The sequence below is a fragment of the Chelonia mydas genome, chromosome 8, assembly GCF_015237465.2.
Source record: "Chelonia mydas isolate rCheMyd1 chromosome 8, rCheMyd1.pri.v2, whole genome shotgun sequence".
Taxonomy (NCBI): Eukaryota; Metazoa; Chordata; order Testudines; family Cheloniidae; genus Chelonia; species Chelonia mydas.
Genome location: NC_057854.1, coordinates 69,717,430 through 69,735,615, shown reverse-complemented (window position 1 = coordinate 69,735,615; position 18,186 = coordinate 69,717,430). Strand labels below are relative to the sequence as shown.

Here is an 18,186-nt window from a genome sequence, read left to right as displayed (position 1 = left end):
TTTCCACGCATCTTCCAGGTTATTCCTGTCTGTTTTACAACTTGTACTTTCTCTGTTCAAAGTTTAAGCAGACTAGGGATGAAAAAGATTAGGCCCAGGGCTTCCTTCTAGTTCTTCTAGCAGGCCGACAAGCTTCCTCACAGATATTGTCACAGCAGGGCCTTCTCCGGAGGAAGAATACACAATGTATTCAAAGCAAGGTCTTTGCTTTGAAGCTAATCTTCTATTTCTTATGCATACACTGGTAAACTAGTTACACTCATTCACATAAGGCAATTAACCAGTCATGCATTGTAACTGAGATATTTAAACCAAAGACAATGTGGATAATATTATTAGTTTCCTGCAGTATCTTATATCTTTGATCTTAAGGTTAACTGGACACAGTTGCATACATAATTAAGGCAAATAAGACATGAAAGGGAATTAGCATCGACAAGATAATCCGGTTACATTGTTAAACTTCTAACAAGATATAGGTAAACACAGACCAATACACTTAGCGGCTACTCTTGATTCCTATTATTACAAATGAATGAGTTGATTGCTAGTCTAGTACAGCTCTTTGAAATTCACATACAAGTAGATTGTCTTGATTACCATTGTAATGCCTTCTGTTACATCGTTATGGGTCATACACAGGTTGGCTGGTCTGTCCGGTATCACAACTGATGACTCAAATGCTCCACCTCTTCAATCATATTATTTAAAAAATGGGATGACTATTTTCTCAGGCGTCCCTTCTGCCTAGGACAGATTGGCATTTCAAGTAATTTAAATAGGACATAATGCTTGCTTCTTAAAAGTATGTAGAACTGATATTCTGCTATCATAAAGATCCTAAGCATATCTTGGCCCATATTAATTGCGTGTCTGGAAGGAGGCATCCAGCAAAGGGGTATTGATTTCAAAACCAGGGGTTTGGCTTGCTTTCCTGAACAAGTTACACAGAATCGCCTCTCCCACGACACAGAAGTGTGTCTAAAACTGAAACATCTTCAAATTAAGCACAGGTAGCCGGTCCCATTCATCTTCCTCTTTCACCCACACAAGAACATAGGAAGCTGTGTTTGCCATGCTAGATCATTACATCCTTCAGTGCCATGTCCTACTCCTTTAGAAGAAGGCAGGAAAAACTGCAATGAACCTGACCCGTTGTGCAGTGCTATATGTGGAAAAAGAAACCCTCTCCTCCATAAAACCTGCAACTAACAGACTGCAGGCAAATCATTTGCTTGTCCCGGTTTTAGCACATATACATATGAAGTAGTAATTTCAAGGGGATAATACCCTATTTTTATACACTTCAAATATTGACAGCACCAGAGGGCTCTGTTCTTGACTATTACCTCTAGGCCATTGGTAGGCAACCTGCAGCCCACCAGGGTAATCCGCTGGCAGGCCACGAGACAGTTTGTTTACATTGACCGTCCACAGGCACAGCCACCTGCAGCTCCCAGTGACCGTGGTTTACCGTTCCCGGCCAATGGGAGCCGTGGGAAGCGGTGGCCAGCATGTCCCTGTGGCCCGCACCACTTCCTGCAGCTCCCATTGGCCAGGAACGGCGAATCGTGGCAACTGGGAGCTGTGGGGGGCCATGCCTGCGGACAGTCAATGTCCGCAAAATGTCTCATGGCCTGCAATCAGCTAACCCTGATGGGCTGCATGCGGCCCGCAGGTTGCCCGCCACTGCTCTAGGCCCTACCTTGACTCAAATAGTGGATTTAAAAGATTTGTCTCTCTCTGTCCCCAAGCACTTGCAGTAAGTGAAATATCTTCCTATACTTAAGGAAAGGGAGGCCACGTGATCTTGCAATCACTGCAGCACTGCAAATGGGGCCCAATGTCACTGGTGGCCAGTGATGCTCAATCCCATTTTAAGTCCCCTCTAGCTCTTCTTTCATAATAATGGTTTTTGCAGCCTCCCATCATATTTAAGCCTGGCAATATCTCCAGATATCTTATTTGCCATTTTCTGGGCTATTGAAACTCAAATATCTCTTTCCACATGCTTCCCAAAACAGAATACAGTATTACAAACACGAGTGTGCCGCTATTTAAGATAGCATCATTGTAGTATGTTCAATACTATTTATTTTCTGTCCTTATATGAACAAACTCAGGCATCCCTTTTGTTCTTTTTAATGCTAGGGCATGCTGAAGGGCAACTCCCCGCCCCCCGGCCACCTTTCAAGGACATGAAATTGCCTCAGTTTTAGTAGAAGTTAAGAACTGGGGGACATAGTGACTATGACTATCAGTACTTTGTCCAGTCTATCTTTCAATGACCCACAATGGAACAAAGTTGTTCCTGATACTCAGACTGGATTTTTCCTTTCCTAATTTTGTCCTATGATTCCTGTGTGTATTCCCTGGTACCAGCCTAAGTACATTATTCTCTTTCATTAGTGTTTACTCTCTTTGGGTATTGTTGGCTATCCTATCCCACTTTAGTAGTTTCAGCTAAGCGACTAAAAGAGCTAATTATCTATCTTTCCCCATTAATCAAATCCTCTGTTCCCCAAATAACTTTGCTTGCTCTTCTCTGAACTACCTCTAATTTGTCAGTGTCTTTCTGGTAATGAAAGGTTTCAGAGTAACAGCAGTGTTAGTCTGTATTCGCAAAAAGAAAAGGAGTACTTGTGGCACCTTAGAGACTAACCAATTTATTTGAGCATAAGCTTTCGTGAGCTTATGCTCAAATAAATTGGTTAGTCTCTAAGGTGCCACAAGTACTCCTTTTCTTTCTGGTAATGAAGTGTCAGAATAGAATTTAATATCCCCATGTGTGGCCACAGCAGAGCCATATGGAGAGGGATTACCATCCCCTTTTCCATGACTGGTTGTATTAGCACACAATATACAAACCAAGATTATGTTGGCCTGTTTTGCTTGCATATTACACAGCAAGCTGACCTCTCATTAACCATCCACTATCACCCCTAGATCTAGTTCAACGTTATGGCTTTCCAGGTTTGTCCCTTTCACTGAATTGCTTTGTGTTGCATCACTTTTCTCCATCCCATAACTATGGGCTACTTGCTCCTCTCCAGTATGGTGGCAGAGGGAAACAAAACTGGGCAGGTAAGCCCCCAACCTGAATGAGGCTTTCATGGATTAGCCCCCTTACAACAGTCTCACTCCCGATCAGTTAGGTTAGAGCTCTGTGGGTCAGGAAAGGATGTTCCCCAGGGCCAAGGGTAGCATGCCTCCCCTATACAGAGGGCACATTAAATCTGCATGGGAGTGATTACCGGTGCAGCCAGCAGTAACTCCCCTCTGCACCTACAGTCATTCCCATTGAGAGGATGGGGAAAGGTATAGGGACCAGAGCTGTGCTGCTGGAGGTGGTGTGCAGAGAGGATGGGACGCTCATAGTTCTGGGTAGACTTTCCAGCAGATTTTATGGATCCTTTCATTTTACCTGCTGAACCTGTCTATCCCCACCCCCTTCAATGTGTCTTTGACTCTCCGAGAGCTATCTTGTGGAGGTCACGTGTTACCATCCCAGGGGTTTATTCTGTGAGAATAGTAAGTGACCCTATTTTTAAAAGCTGTTAAAAATGTGAAAAAACTCAGACCTCTTTCTAGATACAGTGTGTGGGTTTGCATTTTGCACATTGGGAAAATAGAATATGCATCTTATGACCAGCCACAAAATTGACATCAGTCTGTGGAACACCTATGCAGGGGACAAAATTATGACATCCTGCTACATTACTCCAGACTTGTTCTGTGGTCTATGACCAGCTATACCCCACCCACCCCCCGAGCATGCTCAGGAGTTTGTTCACAGCAGTGTAATCTATTGTCAGTACCACTAGCATGATGGAATATGAACCACACGGGGCAATGATAGCATTCCAGCCATTCTGAGAGTCTTAGTTGATCATATTGTATTCACATCCTTTTCCTCTACACAATGTGCAGAAGCCAACATGATATCATGCACTGAGAGGTACAAACATACTGTAGCATGCATAGCTTTGTACTGTACTAGAACCACTTTTATTGTTTGTAATGAAGGAAGAGCAACATGGCTCTGCACAAAGTTTCTGAGTCCCTAAAGGCAGCTGTTATTGCTATACCTCAATGAATTATACTGGTTTCAGTGGAGCCATGCAGGATTCTTCTCTAGCCAGAGCTTCTCCCTTTATACAACAAACATTTCCAAATTATACAGCATGTAAGCCATTCATAAAAGTGTGACTAATTAAATAAAATGTGCAAGAAAGCTATTATAGGAAATTTACCCACATTTCTTATTTTTTAGATTATTGTACTAAAATGGATGGCGTTCTGTTTTCATAGGGATTATCCTTATAGTCCTTGTACACAAAACTTCCATTGATTCTAATAGACAGTATGCATGTCTGAAAACTACAGGATCAGATCCTATGTCATATCTGGAAATTATAATCTCCTTTCACCAAAAGCAGTGCTAGGTCAATTCAAAGCAGAGCAATACCTGGAAAGTCATTACCCTGAAAGCCCTACCTATCATACACATTTAAATAAAAGATTCCTTACCTTAAATAAAAGATACCTAATCAGACTAGATTATTGTAGGAATTGTCCTGATCTGGCAAGGGGAAGACACTCTTTGAGTGCCCAATATTATAGATTCATCGATATTAAGGTCAAAAGGAACCATTACGATCATCTAGTCTGACCTCCTGCACAATGCAGACCACAGAATCTCACCCATCCACTCATATTCTGGCATAATCCCAATCATCTCCTTCCTGGTCACAATCACACATCTGATCATGCCAAGACCAAGACACATTCATTGACAGGGCTTGGTGAAACAGTTACAGAAAGAGGATTGTGCTTGCCTTGTCAGATGTACATTGTCCTCTCTCTTGTTTTAAGTCTCTACCCCCCTTGCAGTAAAATGATGATGTTCTGTTACTCAAAGTTATCAAATGCAAGTCCAATGGGGGCTGCATAAATATTTAGAGCTGAACAAATAATTGGGGGGTTTTGGGGCCAGTGGCCAAATTTAACCCTCCCCCACCAAAAAAACCCCAAAATTGGTTTCTTTGAACCAAACTTTTTTTTTTTTCAGTTTTTCCCCTCAACAAACCAAATATTAAAAAGTGTTTGGGGGTGAAACAAAAATTTTGAATGGCAATTTAAGAGTGACATTTTGCACTGAAATAGTTTGTTTCGAATATGCTGAAATCAACAGTTTCAACCAAAAATAAGGCAAGGATTTTGGGGGAGGGGTTTGGCTGAAATGATTTGCCAAATTCATAAGGTTTCGGTCACTCCAACGGTGCCTCTTTGAATATTAAATTTGTTAATGTAAAGAAATCCACCCAGCTCTAGTAACATTTTCTTTGCCCCCTCTGCACTGGCCCCCCTTCTTAAAGGTAGGGTCCCAGAGGTGATTGCTAGCTGGGGAGTCTTTGGCAGCACTACTGTGATGGAGTTGTACTGCCTCAGAGTTGAAAAAAGGACCAGGAGGCTCCAGAGCTAGTTTGGAGGCACAGGGCTTCAGATTCTGCAGGTCCACAGATCCACAGCTTATGGAGGCAAAAAGAGCTGGCCATTCTGCCACGGGGAGGGGTGAACCCCATCCTTGTGCTCCACAAAGGAACCATCTCAGGAAAATACTGCAAGGAGAATCTCACAGATCCTCGATCCACATTTCCCCTCCAGTGGGTACTTCCATGGAAGAAAGTGAGGGATCCAGGTGTGTGTTAGCAGCCAACGTCCACCTTTGTCACATGCGTACATGGAACAAGTTTGAAATGGATCTTTTGTTTGCACTCTGTCCCCAATATACCCTCCGTCTTCAACTGCCCTCCATCAATAACCCTATGTCTAGTGCAATGTGACTGAAAGAGTTTCAGAATCAGCCCAGTCCAAAAACATGGGTTGTGTGCCTTTCTTCTTTGCACAAGCACAGACCTAGCTTCTTGTGGTGGCTTAGTGGTGAACGAAACGAATCCACTTCCTGTTCAAACAGTTGTCATTAGGAAGCTGATGCTGTGCTGCCAAAATGAAGGAAGCATTTGTCAAGTTACAGATTGCTCGCAGAACACAGCAAGGGGTGAACAGACTAGGGGTCAGCCAAGGGCTTCAGTACCCACCAACATCCCAGGGGTGGCCTCCAATCTTAGGCTGAAATATTATGTTAACATAAAAGTCAGTCAAAATGCCAGTTTAACATCTCTTCCTAGTTGTTTTCACTAGGCATTTCAATATTGTCCTGCAAGGCAAGAGGCATTATCCATCTATGGCCCATACGATCTGAGCACTTAATCTTTGCATTTCTCCTCATACCACCACAGTGAGGTAGGGGAAAGCTGTTCTCTGCATTTTTCAGATGGCAAACTAAAACACAAAGTGACTTGCCCAAGGTCACACAGGAGGTCTGTGGAACAGCAGGAATTTAATTCAGGTTTCCCAAGTCCTAACCATAGGACCATGCATCCTCTGCCACATCTGCATCGATCAGCAGCAGGTTGGAAAGATACAGGGAGTGCAGTTCCTAGGGAGGGAAAGGCTGCTCTTGGTTGTCTTCCTCAGGGTTACTCTTCCAGGCCTTCGAAGTACAAGCACATTGAATTTGGCTTGGGGAAAGTTTCAAATGCTGATCAGCTCCTCACAGCTCAAGCCTATTTCTATTTGAAAGTGAATCTACTCAGTGAAGGAAAATGTATATATGGGTGAAAATACACTTGTAGCTTCTTAGATGCACTTTGACAAATTAACACATTTCCTCTTATTTATTTTAGATTTCAGTATTGAGTGCCTACACTTTGCATTCTAGATGTCTTTCATTTACAAAGTCTGGGCAAGACTCTCTACACACACTTATGGGGATTTGCACTCCTCTGGTGTGCAAAGGAGCCATAGCTTTCACAAACTCCCCATAGAGAATTCACCTGTTGGAAGGGAGCTCCCTGCTGGCATAAACATGCCAGATCTGGGCCCTGTACCCAACGCATCCTTCTCCTCTCTCCCCACTCCCTCAGTCTTCCCAGCACAGGAACGCATCAGGGTAGGAAGGGGCATGCTGAAACATATCTCTAACAACCCTACACCAGAGGTGCAATTTAGAGGAGCCCAGCAGCTGCTCTAAGTTGTGTTGAGACTAGAGCAGCTCCTGTTCTTGCTCCAAGCACAACTCTGGCATAGGAGAGACTATAGCCATCTGCCCCAAAACAAGTTCTCAGACAATGGGAGTAATAACTGAGTGTGCTTTATAATCCTGTGCAAAGTGGATCAGCAGCCACTTCATGCAGTTGACAAATATATAAATGAATAAGTGACTTAGAGCACCTTCTGTGTGATCAATTCACCAGCTCAAAAAAAATAGAAACCACAGATGAAAGACAGGCTTATGTTTTAATTAAGTAATGCTCATTAACAGGTGCAAAAGTCCAAACACCTACTACAAATGCATGGTTCCACTCCTTAACCAGCCATGAGTGCCACTTCATTCCACTGGGACTGGGATGTTTCCATCTGTACTGCTGTGGTTTTATCTTTGAGGGGTTTAAGGTTTAGCCTTACGTTCAGGAGGCTATGATGGGGCACCACCCGCAAGCATGCCCCTTCACAGCCCATTACCCTTTTACTGTCTTGCAGTGATTTACTCCTGCACCAGAGTACTCAAGGCTAGGATTCCTGCTTTCTGGGACTTATGTATTCATTCTCATACAGAGTCCAAACTCTCTAGCCCCTCAGCACCCAGAAGAAGGGCAGACCTAATTCAGGCAGGCCTCCTCTTCTAAATTCAGGAATCCTACCTCCTCCCCCTAGGTCTGTGTAATAACTCAGGTAGGCTTACACTGTTGGTATTGAAGAGTCCCACATGTCTTATCTTGGGGTCTGCTTTAATAATTCAGTCCTTCCAGTCCTGCACTGGGAAAGCTGAGCAGGCAACAATTCTCCTACTATTTTTAGGAGCTCCTCTAAATAACCCTTGCAGCAGGAATTTTGCACACACAACAGAAGACTGACACAATGAGAAAAGGGCAAGGCAACCTGGGACTCTAGGCATGCCCTGATACAGGCCACTCCCCTACATCATGGCTCCACCTCTGCAGCCCCACTGTTGTACCACATTCAACCTCCAAGTGACACCTCTCAGAGCTATTGTTTCAGGCTGTCTGCAGATTCAGGCAGTCATCACTTTGTTGACCGCTTCAAAGTTTTCCTTATAATGATCCTGGCTGGAAACGGTCATTTAAAAATAAAGAGATATATATACACAGATGTAATCGCATGACTTCAGGAGCTGGGGCTCTAGGCATGAGCCTATAGTACCTATGCTTTAATGCAGCACAGAGTAAAACAAAAAATTTCAAACACTGGGTCAGTTTACAAATGTTAACCATCACAGCTAATAAGTGACATGTGGTCTGCTCGCCTATTAATTCAGCCCATCTGTAAAGGCAGAATGATTGATAATGAAAATGTTTTGCTGTTACGCTATTGTTAAACAAATCACTAAACAACAACAGTTTATTCCTGTTCATTTATATTTCTATTATGGGAGTCCAGATGCCCCCCATCAGGTCTCGTTGTGCTAGGTGTTGTACAAACACATACAAAGACATAGTCCTTGTCCCAAAGAGCTTACAGTCTAGGAAGCAGATAGGGAAAGTTACTGATTAGCATTTTTTAAACACACTTGTCTTTATCTTTCCTGAAATTAGAAAAAGGCCCTTCGGGAGAAATGGCTCTTGGATGGTCTGAGTGCTCTCACTCCAAAAGAGCAAGAAAATATGCAAAAGCACAATAAGAAAGACCAAGAACGGACCAACGAGCTGGAACAAAGCATCCTCAGGTACAGCACAAAATTTGTTGTGGCCCTCTGTAGTCATTAAAATGGTTCATTCTTAAAAGCATGAAGAAAAGGAGAGGTCCCATCCTCCATTGTTACAGGTAAAATGAAGTATCAGCTAAGGCTAATAATTTGCAGTGTTTTATTAAATTCCAAGGGTGCAAGACAGTCTTTAATATATTCTAAGGGCTCCTACAACTATCAGAAGTATAGCATGTGGGTTTCAAAGTCATTATTCCTCAAATCTATACAATACCCCTAAAGGATTTGTTTTTCTGACTCCAAATTCACCATTCCCTGTACTCTACAGAGGCAAGCACCAGCATGTGGTTTTTGCTCAGAGATGCCAGCAGTTGAATGAATATTTTAGTAAGTCAGATAATGCACACTTAAAATTAAGATAACCAATAAGTTCTTAATTTTAGCTAAAGAACATGTAGCCTTCAAAACTTGACCCCTTGCAAAGCATTCCACATCACAGTATAGTACCTCTAAGTCATGTAATCATTCGTGTCCTGTGATTATCTCCAGTCATAACCTATAGTGTTAAGCACGTCCTAAATTTAATCCTCAGAACCCTCCCGCAGAGTCCTTCCTTTACCCTTTTGCTACCTCGTCATACCAGTGTTTCTACAAATCTCACAGCTTGGCTCTCCACCACATATAGCTATTTTAAAGCTGCATAAGCAGATTCAGACATGGTGGACCTACTGGATCACAGGCATGTTCTTAAGGATTGTTAGCTGCATTCACTACTCCTTGATGGCTGTGGGGTTTGTACTGTACACATGTTGTTGCTCCTCTGTGGCTAGCAGTACCGACATTTGCCCAGTGAGGACTACAGCAAAGATGAAGAGCTGTTTCTTTAGATCCACAAAATTGCCTTGTCCCTGGAGCCTTGATGAAGCTTCTTCCTACCTTATTTTAATTTAACAGCATCTTCATCTGAAGAGTCCTCTTCCTCAGCTCTCCTCCTCCGCCAACTCCTTTGGCTAAATTGTCGTCAAGATTATCTCCTATCCACCTCCTCTCTACTTCTTGTCTTATTGGTACAAGTGATATTTATTTGCTGATGGGCTGCACTGCTGTGCCAGCTTGTGTCCCATAATTAGACTGATTCCTTCCGTGAAGCACTTTTCTCAAGGGGAAATCACTTTTTGAGTACATCAGTGGAATGCTTTGTTATGGTGACAAGGGTATAGCTGCCTCGCTGGTTGCAATTATGAAGACCCAGGTAAAATGCATCAGTGTATTCCACTGACAATGTGACTTTCAAATATTGCTCACACACACAAACACACACACAGGGAAGGATAGGCTCAGGACCAAGCAGAGGACACACAGCATGCTATGAGCTGCTCTCCTACTGTTAAAGCCCCAAGGAATCCTGTTTCTCTGATATACCAGGAGGAGATTTTTTCCAAGGCTCGCTGACTTTCAGGAGGAGTGGGGCATCTAACTCCACTTTGAGCCTTTGGGAAAAGAAGAAAAAAAAACAAAAACAAACCCCAACCTAGCCTCCCCAGCAATTTTTTAAAATGCTATTTTTAAAGCCATAGAATCAGGTCAAGACTGTTCGTGTTTTTCCTTTCTCCTCCCTGCAGCAGTCCTCTACACTGTTTCAAATTCATTCAGTGGCACCTAAATAAAGAACAGTGCCCTTATCCTGCAGCTCTGTGAATACTAGTAGAGCTAAATTGAGAGTTATTGAACTCCTGACAGATTAAATGCCTTGGAAACCCAGGCACCCCAGCGGGAAAGTACTGTAACTCCAAAGTATAAATCCAATTTGTCACCTGATGAAGGTACCTTAAGTGTTTTCAGTGCCTGAGTCATAGTATCTGGCAGGTCTCATAGCAACAGTTGCTGCAGGTCTCCTGCATCCTATCAATAGAGAGGACTTAGAATGAGCATCAAAATAACTCCTACAGTATTAGCTCAAAGCTTACAGCAAGTTTTTAAATCCTTATAATAAATGGTCAGACTTGCATTTAAAAAAAAAGACACTACATTCTTAAAACTGACTTAACCAGGTTTCTAATAAGGTTAAATCCTATTAGAATCACCTGTGTAGTGATGATATTTTTGTATCTCTTACGATGCTTAATTCCTAAGGACTGTTAAAGATGTTGCAGGATCTCATTACAGAGTACATACTGTCCTTTGATGCTGCCTTTATTCAAAATATAGCCATTATTTCCTCCTGGACAGGAGGTTGTATACACTGATCGTACACTTTCTTTTGCACCATATGGAACCTTTCGATTTCATCTCACTTATCACTGTTCTTACTATAAAGTCAACATACTATAAAGGAGAGAACCACCCCCTTCCAAAAAAAAAAAAAAAAAAACACAACCCAAAACAGAACTAAATACTTTGTATTTCAGGGAGGTGGATTAGAATCAGAGCCCCTACTTTTCATTCCAGGTTGAATACAAAAGTAGACAAGGGGTAAAAATTTCAGAAGTGCCTAAGTGACTTAGGCTCCAAAGTCCCATTTTCAAAAAAGTTACTTAGATACATAGATGCAGGTAGGCTCTTAATGAGATTTTCAGAAGTACCTAGGCATCTAATTCCTATTTACTTCAATAGGAGTTAAGCACCTAGATACTTCTGAAAATCCCACTAAGTGCCTATCTGCATCTTTAAATGCCTATAATTTAAAAATATGGCCATTAAGCTCCAAGGTCACTTAGGCACTTTTTTGCATTCTAGATCATATTTTTACCAAAGCCTAGTTTGTGATTCTGGTTCAGATGTAGCCAAAGCTTTACAGCAACAATAATTCTCATGAGGTTTGGCCCAGAGATGTTGAAAAAAAAAAATCTCACTGCTGGCAAGCTTTCTACCATTTGGAAATAAAACTGCATAAAACCAGCTCATAGATATAAGTGTCATCTAATCCATAATCTAGATGTAATTCACCTTGAACCTGAGCCCAAGCATAACCCTCCAACACCGATCCAAAGACTTCCTTGTCCCTAGCCCATCTCTGATAGTTTTCCATTTGTTTTACATGCAGAAAACAATCAAATAGCTTAGTTACAGTGGAATTTTAGCCTGAGAGTTTTTAATTATTTCCACTCTATCTTCACTGAAGATCTATTTGAAAATCCCTTCCCCAAACACACAGTGTTTTCCTGTATACCGGGAAGCCAATTTTTTAAAAGCTAACTTCTATTTCTGTGCCTGTACATTTCAGGTTCGAGCAATTGTAAAAGCAAATTTGAGCCTTCAGTTGTTTACAGGCATGATTAACATGCCGTGGGTGTCTAAGCACCTGACTGTGACCACAAATCAGTTATTTAGATTGCAAAATTATTTCAATTGCTCTCACAGTCATTTACAGATGCAAAATCAGAAGCTTAGTTAAACTCAGAATGAAAATTTCATCTAAAATGTCCACTGCCCCGCAACATTACAAGCTTCCTCTCTTCATATTAGTCTACTTCATTTTGCTATTCATGAATAGTGGAACCCAGAACTGTTGCTGATTTTGTATGCACCCTTGTGGCAGGTGACCTTTTGCAGCGTGATATGGACATTTTCACAGCTCTGTGCTATTATTATTGGCGTCATCTACTTAATTTTGTTGCCCAGCTAACTTCTCCTTCCCTTTGACCTTTCTTTGCAAGCACTCTTAGATCATTTTCTCCTCCAGATGATTTCCACTTCTTGATGCACATACAAAATATCCTAGCTTTAATTGAAGTGCAAAGAGAGCCTGACACAAATGGCATGAGTATAAAACTGCCAAGGGAAATGCAACACAGAGACAGTCACTGTACTCTTCTTAAAGTGAGAAGATCTAGTTATGATGTAATGCTACTTAAATAGAATGAGTGTCAGTAAATATCACTTAGTTTTGTTTTGAATGTGCTGTGTTTGAACGAATGTAGAAAGGAATCAGTGCTATTACTCAGCAAAAATATCTCCCAGAAGATATGAGCGAACTCAAGTGTAGAAGAAATCACACACACAGCTCTTTCACATAACTCACATTCTTTAAGCTAACACATTTGGCAGCCAAAGAACTACATTTGGAACCACTGTAAAATACTGCGGGGGATGCCCAGAGCTCTGAGCCATTGTGTTCTCTCTCTGCCTCAGGAGGAGTGGGTTTTGCTCGAGAATAGAGTGTGTGTCAGCTCCCACCCTGCCCCCATAATGTGTCTTCCTCACTAGCCATCTCGACACTCTTCCAATCTTCACATGCCTAGCAGGCAAAAGTTAGTGAACTCCAGCTCCAGAGCTCCTCAGAGATGTCATTCTTCAATACACAGCCCCATCACTGCACATTCACTGAAAATACTACATTTGTTGCTCCTTTAAACCGTCATTACATTTCAGCTCATTAATGTAGCTGGTATTTGACACTCTTATTTCAGTCACAGCACTGAACTGGTTTATAGTAAAGGTGAAACAAGATTCCACAAAAAGCCATAGCTTTAAGTGATACCAAGTACTAGGAGTAAAGGTAAAAAGGTTTACAAACAAACAAAGGTGTACAAACAAACAATGGTAAGAATACATTTTCTAAAGGGCACAGACTTAATTTAGCAAGCTGTAGTCTTCATTCAAGGTAGCTTCCCCACTAATATTCCTTTTCCAGCAATAGCTGATTAGCTCATAACCAGGCCCTGGCTTTCCTTGTCTCCTCAAGTGAATGATAATTTAGTCTTTGTGTGTGTCCTTATATCTCAAAGTCTGCCTTTCTTTCCAGGGTCAAATTGATCCCCTGGGGTTCAGTCTGCTGTCTCCTCCAGGAGACCAACTGCATCTTGATTAAGGTGTCCCCTGGTGTATTCCAATGCGATGGGTCCTGCTGCCATTTTACAATGCAACTGTCCCTATAGCAATTCCCCATGCCAAATGACTGGGAATTGTCCTTCCTTTTGTTTACCACATACGTAAATTGCAATCCCATCATCATTGATCAACCCTGCTTTGTTTGTATTTAACTCCTGGGCAGACATGTTTTCTACTTTGTTCAAATACAGACTTTACAACCCAATATCAGAAGCCATCCACACTCAGCCTTGGCACATACATTTCACAATGATATCATTGACCAGTCTGTTGTAACTTGCCAAATGATACCTCACAAGGCATATTTTGTATAAATATTTATTGCAATAGCGTGTAGGGTGTGAATACAAGGGTACCTAGAGTCACACCCAGGTCTGACATAATGCAATTTAATTCCCAGAGAACTTAAAAGACAAGAAACAGGAATCAAGCTGAAATGAGTAACACTCCAGGAAGTACAAAGGTATAATGAGATGGTGTTAGCTGTTGAAAGCATGATCTGAATATCATCAAATTCTAAACCACAAAATAGTTGGGGTTTGATCAAACTGTAACAAGCTAAAACTCCATGCAGAGCAAAACATAGCATAAAAGCATTAAAATCTTTGAAAGTGAAAGCCTCACCATCTTAGTGCTGATCTATAGATGGCCTTGTGTGGGTGTGCCAAAGAGGAGAGAAAGTGTAAGAAACTCCCATCATTTCACCACACCTGCTAGGTGTAGTTCAGCTGTCTGCGCACAGGAGCACAAAATATAGTGACCTCCTAGCACTAACCAGGCCAGAATGGGTGTGGCTATGGTCCAACCTTCCTGCACACTGGTAAGTGCTTGCAGGTGAGCACAGTTATACCTTTTTAAAAGATATAGCAAGACCTACTCCTGATCAGACTTCCCAGGCCCTCTGTTCTGTATTATACAGGTGTAATAGCTCTGTCTACCATTGACGGAGATCTAGATATGCTTTAAAGGTTTTCAGGACCTTAATATACAAGAAACACCTAACTATTTACATGAGCACCTCACAATCATTAATGGATTTTATCCGCAATACCTGTGAGAGGTAGGGAGCCATTATCCCCATTTTACAGATGGAGAATTGAAGCATGGGGTAGATTAAGGCCCAGACCGCAAAAAGATGTAGGCACCTTACTCCTATTGAAATCAATGGGAGTTAGGCCTCTAAAACCTTTAAGGATCTGGGCCTAAGTGCCTTGCCCAAGATCACACAGGAAGTCAGCGTGTGAGCAGGGAGTTGAACCTAAGTCTTACAAATCTTAGTGTAATGTCCGTTCCAGTAGCCCACCTTCCTACCACTGTGCTCTAACTGCCTATCCAACAGCTCTGAAAGAGAAGACAGATACACTGCTCATGTGCACACTTGCCACTGAGTAACACTATATTATTGAAAATCCCAGAGAAAGTATTTTACTGTTCATCTGAATGTCAAACTGGAGAGTGGCTGGCACATGTACTACCAAGGGGTGAGTTATTCTGTGCTTCTTTCTTTCTCACTCTTTTTAAAGAAAAACATGTAAATTCCTTTAAGGAATATTACAGCATTTCTTTAGCTCCTGGTTTCTTTCTGAAGTTGCAGGCAGATTTCATAGTGAATGCATGTATCTTTCCCTCTCATCCCCCTAAGGGGCCTCCAGTTTGAAGCATTTCTTTTTTGGAGTGCCCAGTAGGTCCCTTCCAGGGTTAATTTGTACCTGTTGATCATCCAGTACACAAGCAGGATTTCTGCTTTTTTAGATAAAGGAGAGAGTTCCGTTCTTTGTATCAATACTGAACAATTAACAGTGACCTGAGCCAAAACTGCAGGCGAGTAGTTCAACACTCAGGTTACAAGCCGGAATAGCATTCACAGTATCTATCCCATAATACTCTGTTTACATGGTAGAGGTTACAGGGCATAAAGCCACACATTCTCAGCTGAGGGTGCAAACTGGCTGCAGAATCAGGTAGACATATTTTGTCACTTAACTGGACAGCTTGGTTGCAAAAAACGTTCATTCTCGGTAGAATTAGTTGCTAGACAACTTATTTAAAGAAGATTACAAACAACATGTTACCAAGCACCATCCAGGCAGTTGGGAATATCCAGTATACTCCCAGTTATCCAAATAGCAATGGGAACATGGATTTTATTCAGATACTCAGGAATTTGGATCATTGAGAGGGCAGGAGCCATTCAGCAGCTGAGTGGCCTCCCCTGCAGCCTGGGGCTTGTCCTCTGCCTCTTCCTCACCGTCCTGACCAGGGGTTTCTGCTCTTCCCACCAGGACTGCAGTCTTCTCTGCACCTTGCACCTGCAAGGATTGGGTGTCCCCAGCCCGGTGGCAGCCAGGAAGCCCACTGCAACTCTGCTGTAATGGCCCCACTTACTCATTCCTGTGACAGTGGTCTGCCACAGGAGCCACTGAGCAGCAGTGTGGCTCCCCTGCCACAGAGTCTAGTCCTCCTCTTTGCAGTCCTGGCCCAGGGTCTCTGATTAATTATTTGAACCTCTGCATTATCCAAATCCGTCCCTTGTCCCCAAGCATGAGATACCTGCCTTCTGCAGCATGCATCTCATGCTGCAGGGACGAGGAAGGGGCTCAGATAAGGGGAGGTTCGGATAATAGGGTTTTGGAAAAATAGAAGCTGTAATTTATGAAGGGAAATTATGGCTAGATGGAGCCCAGAGCTGCTAAAATGTCGGCCCTCCCCGAACTGACTTTTCCTCTCTTTCTGGTATCCTCCAGCCAGACTCTTGTCTTTCTTCCACTCCTGGGTCCTTGATCTTTCTTCCAGGTGAGGCAGAGCTGCCTCTCCCTGCAACCAGCAGCAATCAGCTGTGTGCTGTACTGTTTCCTGAGTCAGTCACTGCTCTGATTGGGCACCCTCTGACTTGAAGTCCCAGTTCCAAAGATCCTGCCTTAATCTACTGTTAGAAATGGGAAACTGCCTTGAGCCCTGAATGTTACTCAAGGGCAGATGGACAAATACCCACACCAGGTATTTAATATCAGTAGATATGCCCAGCTTCCCTACACCTGAAACCTGTACAAAGCAGTGAAAACCTCCAAAGATAAGTACCCCATAGCAGCCAAATTCCTCTCACAGCATATGTATTTTTAAAAAAATAAACACTAAGAATGGGAAATAGTTAAATATCAGAACTTTTTTCCCCCAAATAGAACATTTAAACATTTCTAAATCAGATTAAAAAAATAAATTACAAAATGCTATTCTGGCACAATTTTCAGCCTCTCCCGCTATGCACGTGACTCTTTGAACACATGCAGCACAGGGCTTTTGCAAGAATGCATCCCTACAAGCTTCAATGTGCAAATGTATAAGATTCTTTGCAAGCTGACCCTAAAAGTTTTATACATAAACATGAAATGGCAAAAACAAGTGCAAAAGCAATTATTTTAGATCCAGATCCAATGCTCACTGAAGTCAAGGGGAATCTTTCAATGAATCCAGTGGAAATGTACCTATGGATTTAGCTTAGGACCATAATTATTGTTCTCTGCTGTGGGCTTGAGTAACATATAGCAGGGCTGGTGAGAAAACAAGCCTTCCTTTTCACAGAAAATTACAAAGTTTCAAAACCTTCATGACAATGTTTTCCTCAACTCCAATCCCTTTCTGTGAAACATTTCAGTTTTGACAAAACAGCATTTTTGATGGTAAAAAGCATTGTGCTGAAGCATTTTTGACCAGCTGTAACATACAGTTCTGCATAACAACAAAGAGAGAGGGAGGGAGAAAAGAATTGTGATTCACTATAGATATACAGGATGTAGAGAGAGGCCACACACAACTAGTAAGAAGACAGGGTGAAATCCAGAATAGACTAAGAGATGAATTCTTTCAGCTGGGTATCAATGTGCCTCTTCTGTAACAATAAAGGCTTTAAAAGCTCTCAGACAGCCAACATGTCTGACAGGGAGGCTATTTTGGGTTAGTACTATTGAAATCTGGAAGGGAGATAGTAGGAGCTCCAGTAATGGATACACTGTCTTATTAATACCCAAATTTAGTTTACTAAATATTCGTGGAATATCTGTACTCTTTGCAAAACATAGTGGTATTTTAGGTTTATGCTTGCATTGTATCTAATCTGCTTACAGAGGCCTTTGGTTACAGCCAGGCATGACCCAAGACACTTTCCTTTAATAAACGGGTCCCTTAAAATTACCTTCTTGTTATAGAACACCTAACCCAAGTGAGAAGAAGGTTCAGAAAGGGGATGTCATTAATATCCCGCTGACAGATATCCTGCTTATTGAAGCTGACAGGCTTCTCTTGCAAACTGACTGGCTGCAATTATGAGGACATTACCTTGTACACTTGAGGCCCTGCCTCAGCAAGCACAATAAATGTTGCTCAGCTTTCCGTGCTGCCTGTCCTTGGTGCATTGAATCAGCATTTCTGGGCGTATTACAGTTCTTCTGAAAAAGAGAGACTTCCAGAGATGTGGAGCCAGCACTTCTTCCACAGAGCAGGATGTATAGAAATGTTGAGTTATAATGGTAAAGGGCATATGGCAGGAAGGAGAATTTTAGAGACCATTGATA

The 18,186-nt window shown here is 42.1% G+C and overlaps 1 protein-coding gene across 2 annotated transcripts in view; it reads left to right on the top strand.

Annotated features, from left to right (window-relative positions):
- The window catches only part of PALMD (palmdelphin), a 34,144-nt gene that overhangs the window by 7,859 nt on the left and 8,099 nt on the right, over positions 1 to 18,186 (top strand). Inside the window, exon 3 of one of the 2 annotated variants that reach the window (XM_007062602.4) lies at positions 8,679 to 8,809. In XM_007062602.4, coding sequence (XP_007062664.1) covers positions 8,679 to 8,809 — 131 coding nt within the window. Of the gene's footprint in view, positions 1 to 8,678; positions 8,810 to 14,775; positions 15,100 to 18,186 lie in introns of those variants that run through there. The other variant, XM_043552651.1, reaches the window with a different exon arrangement.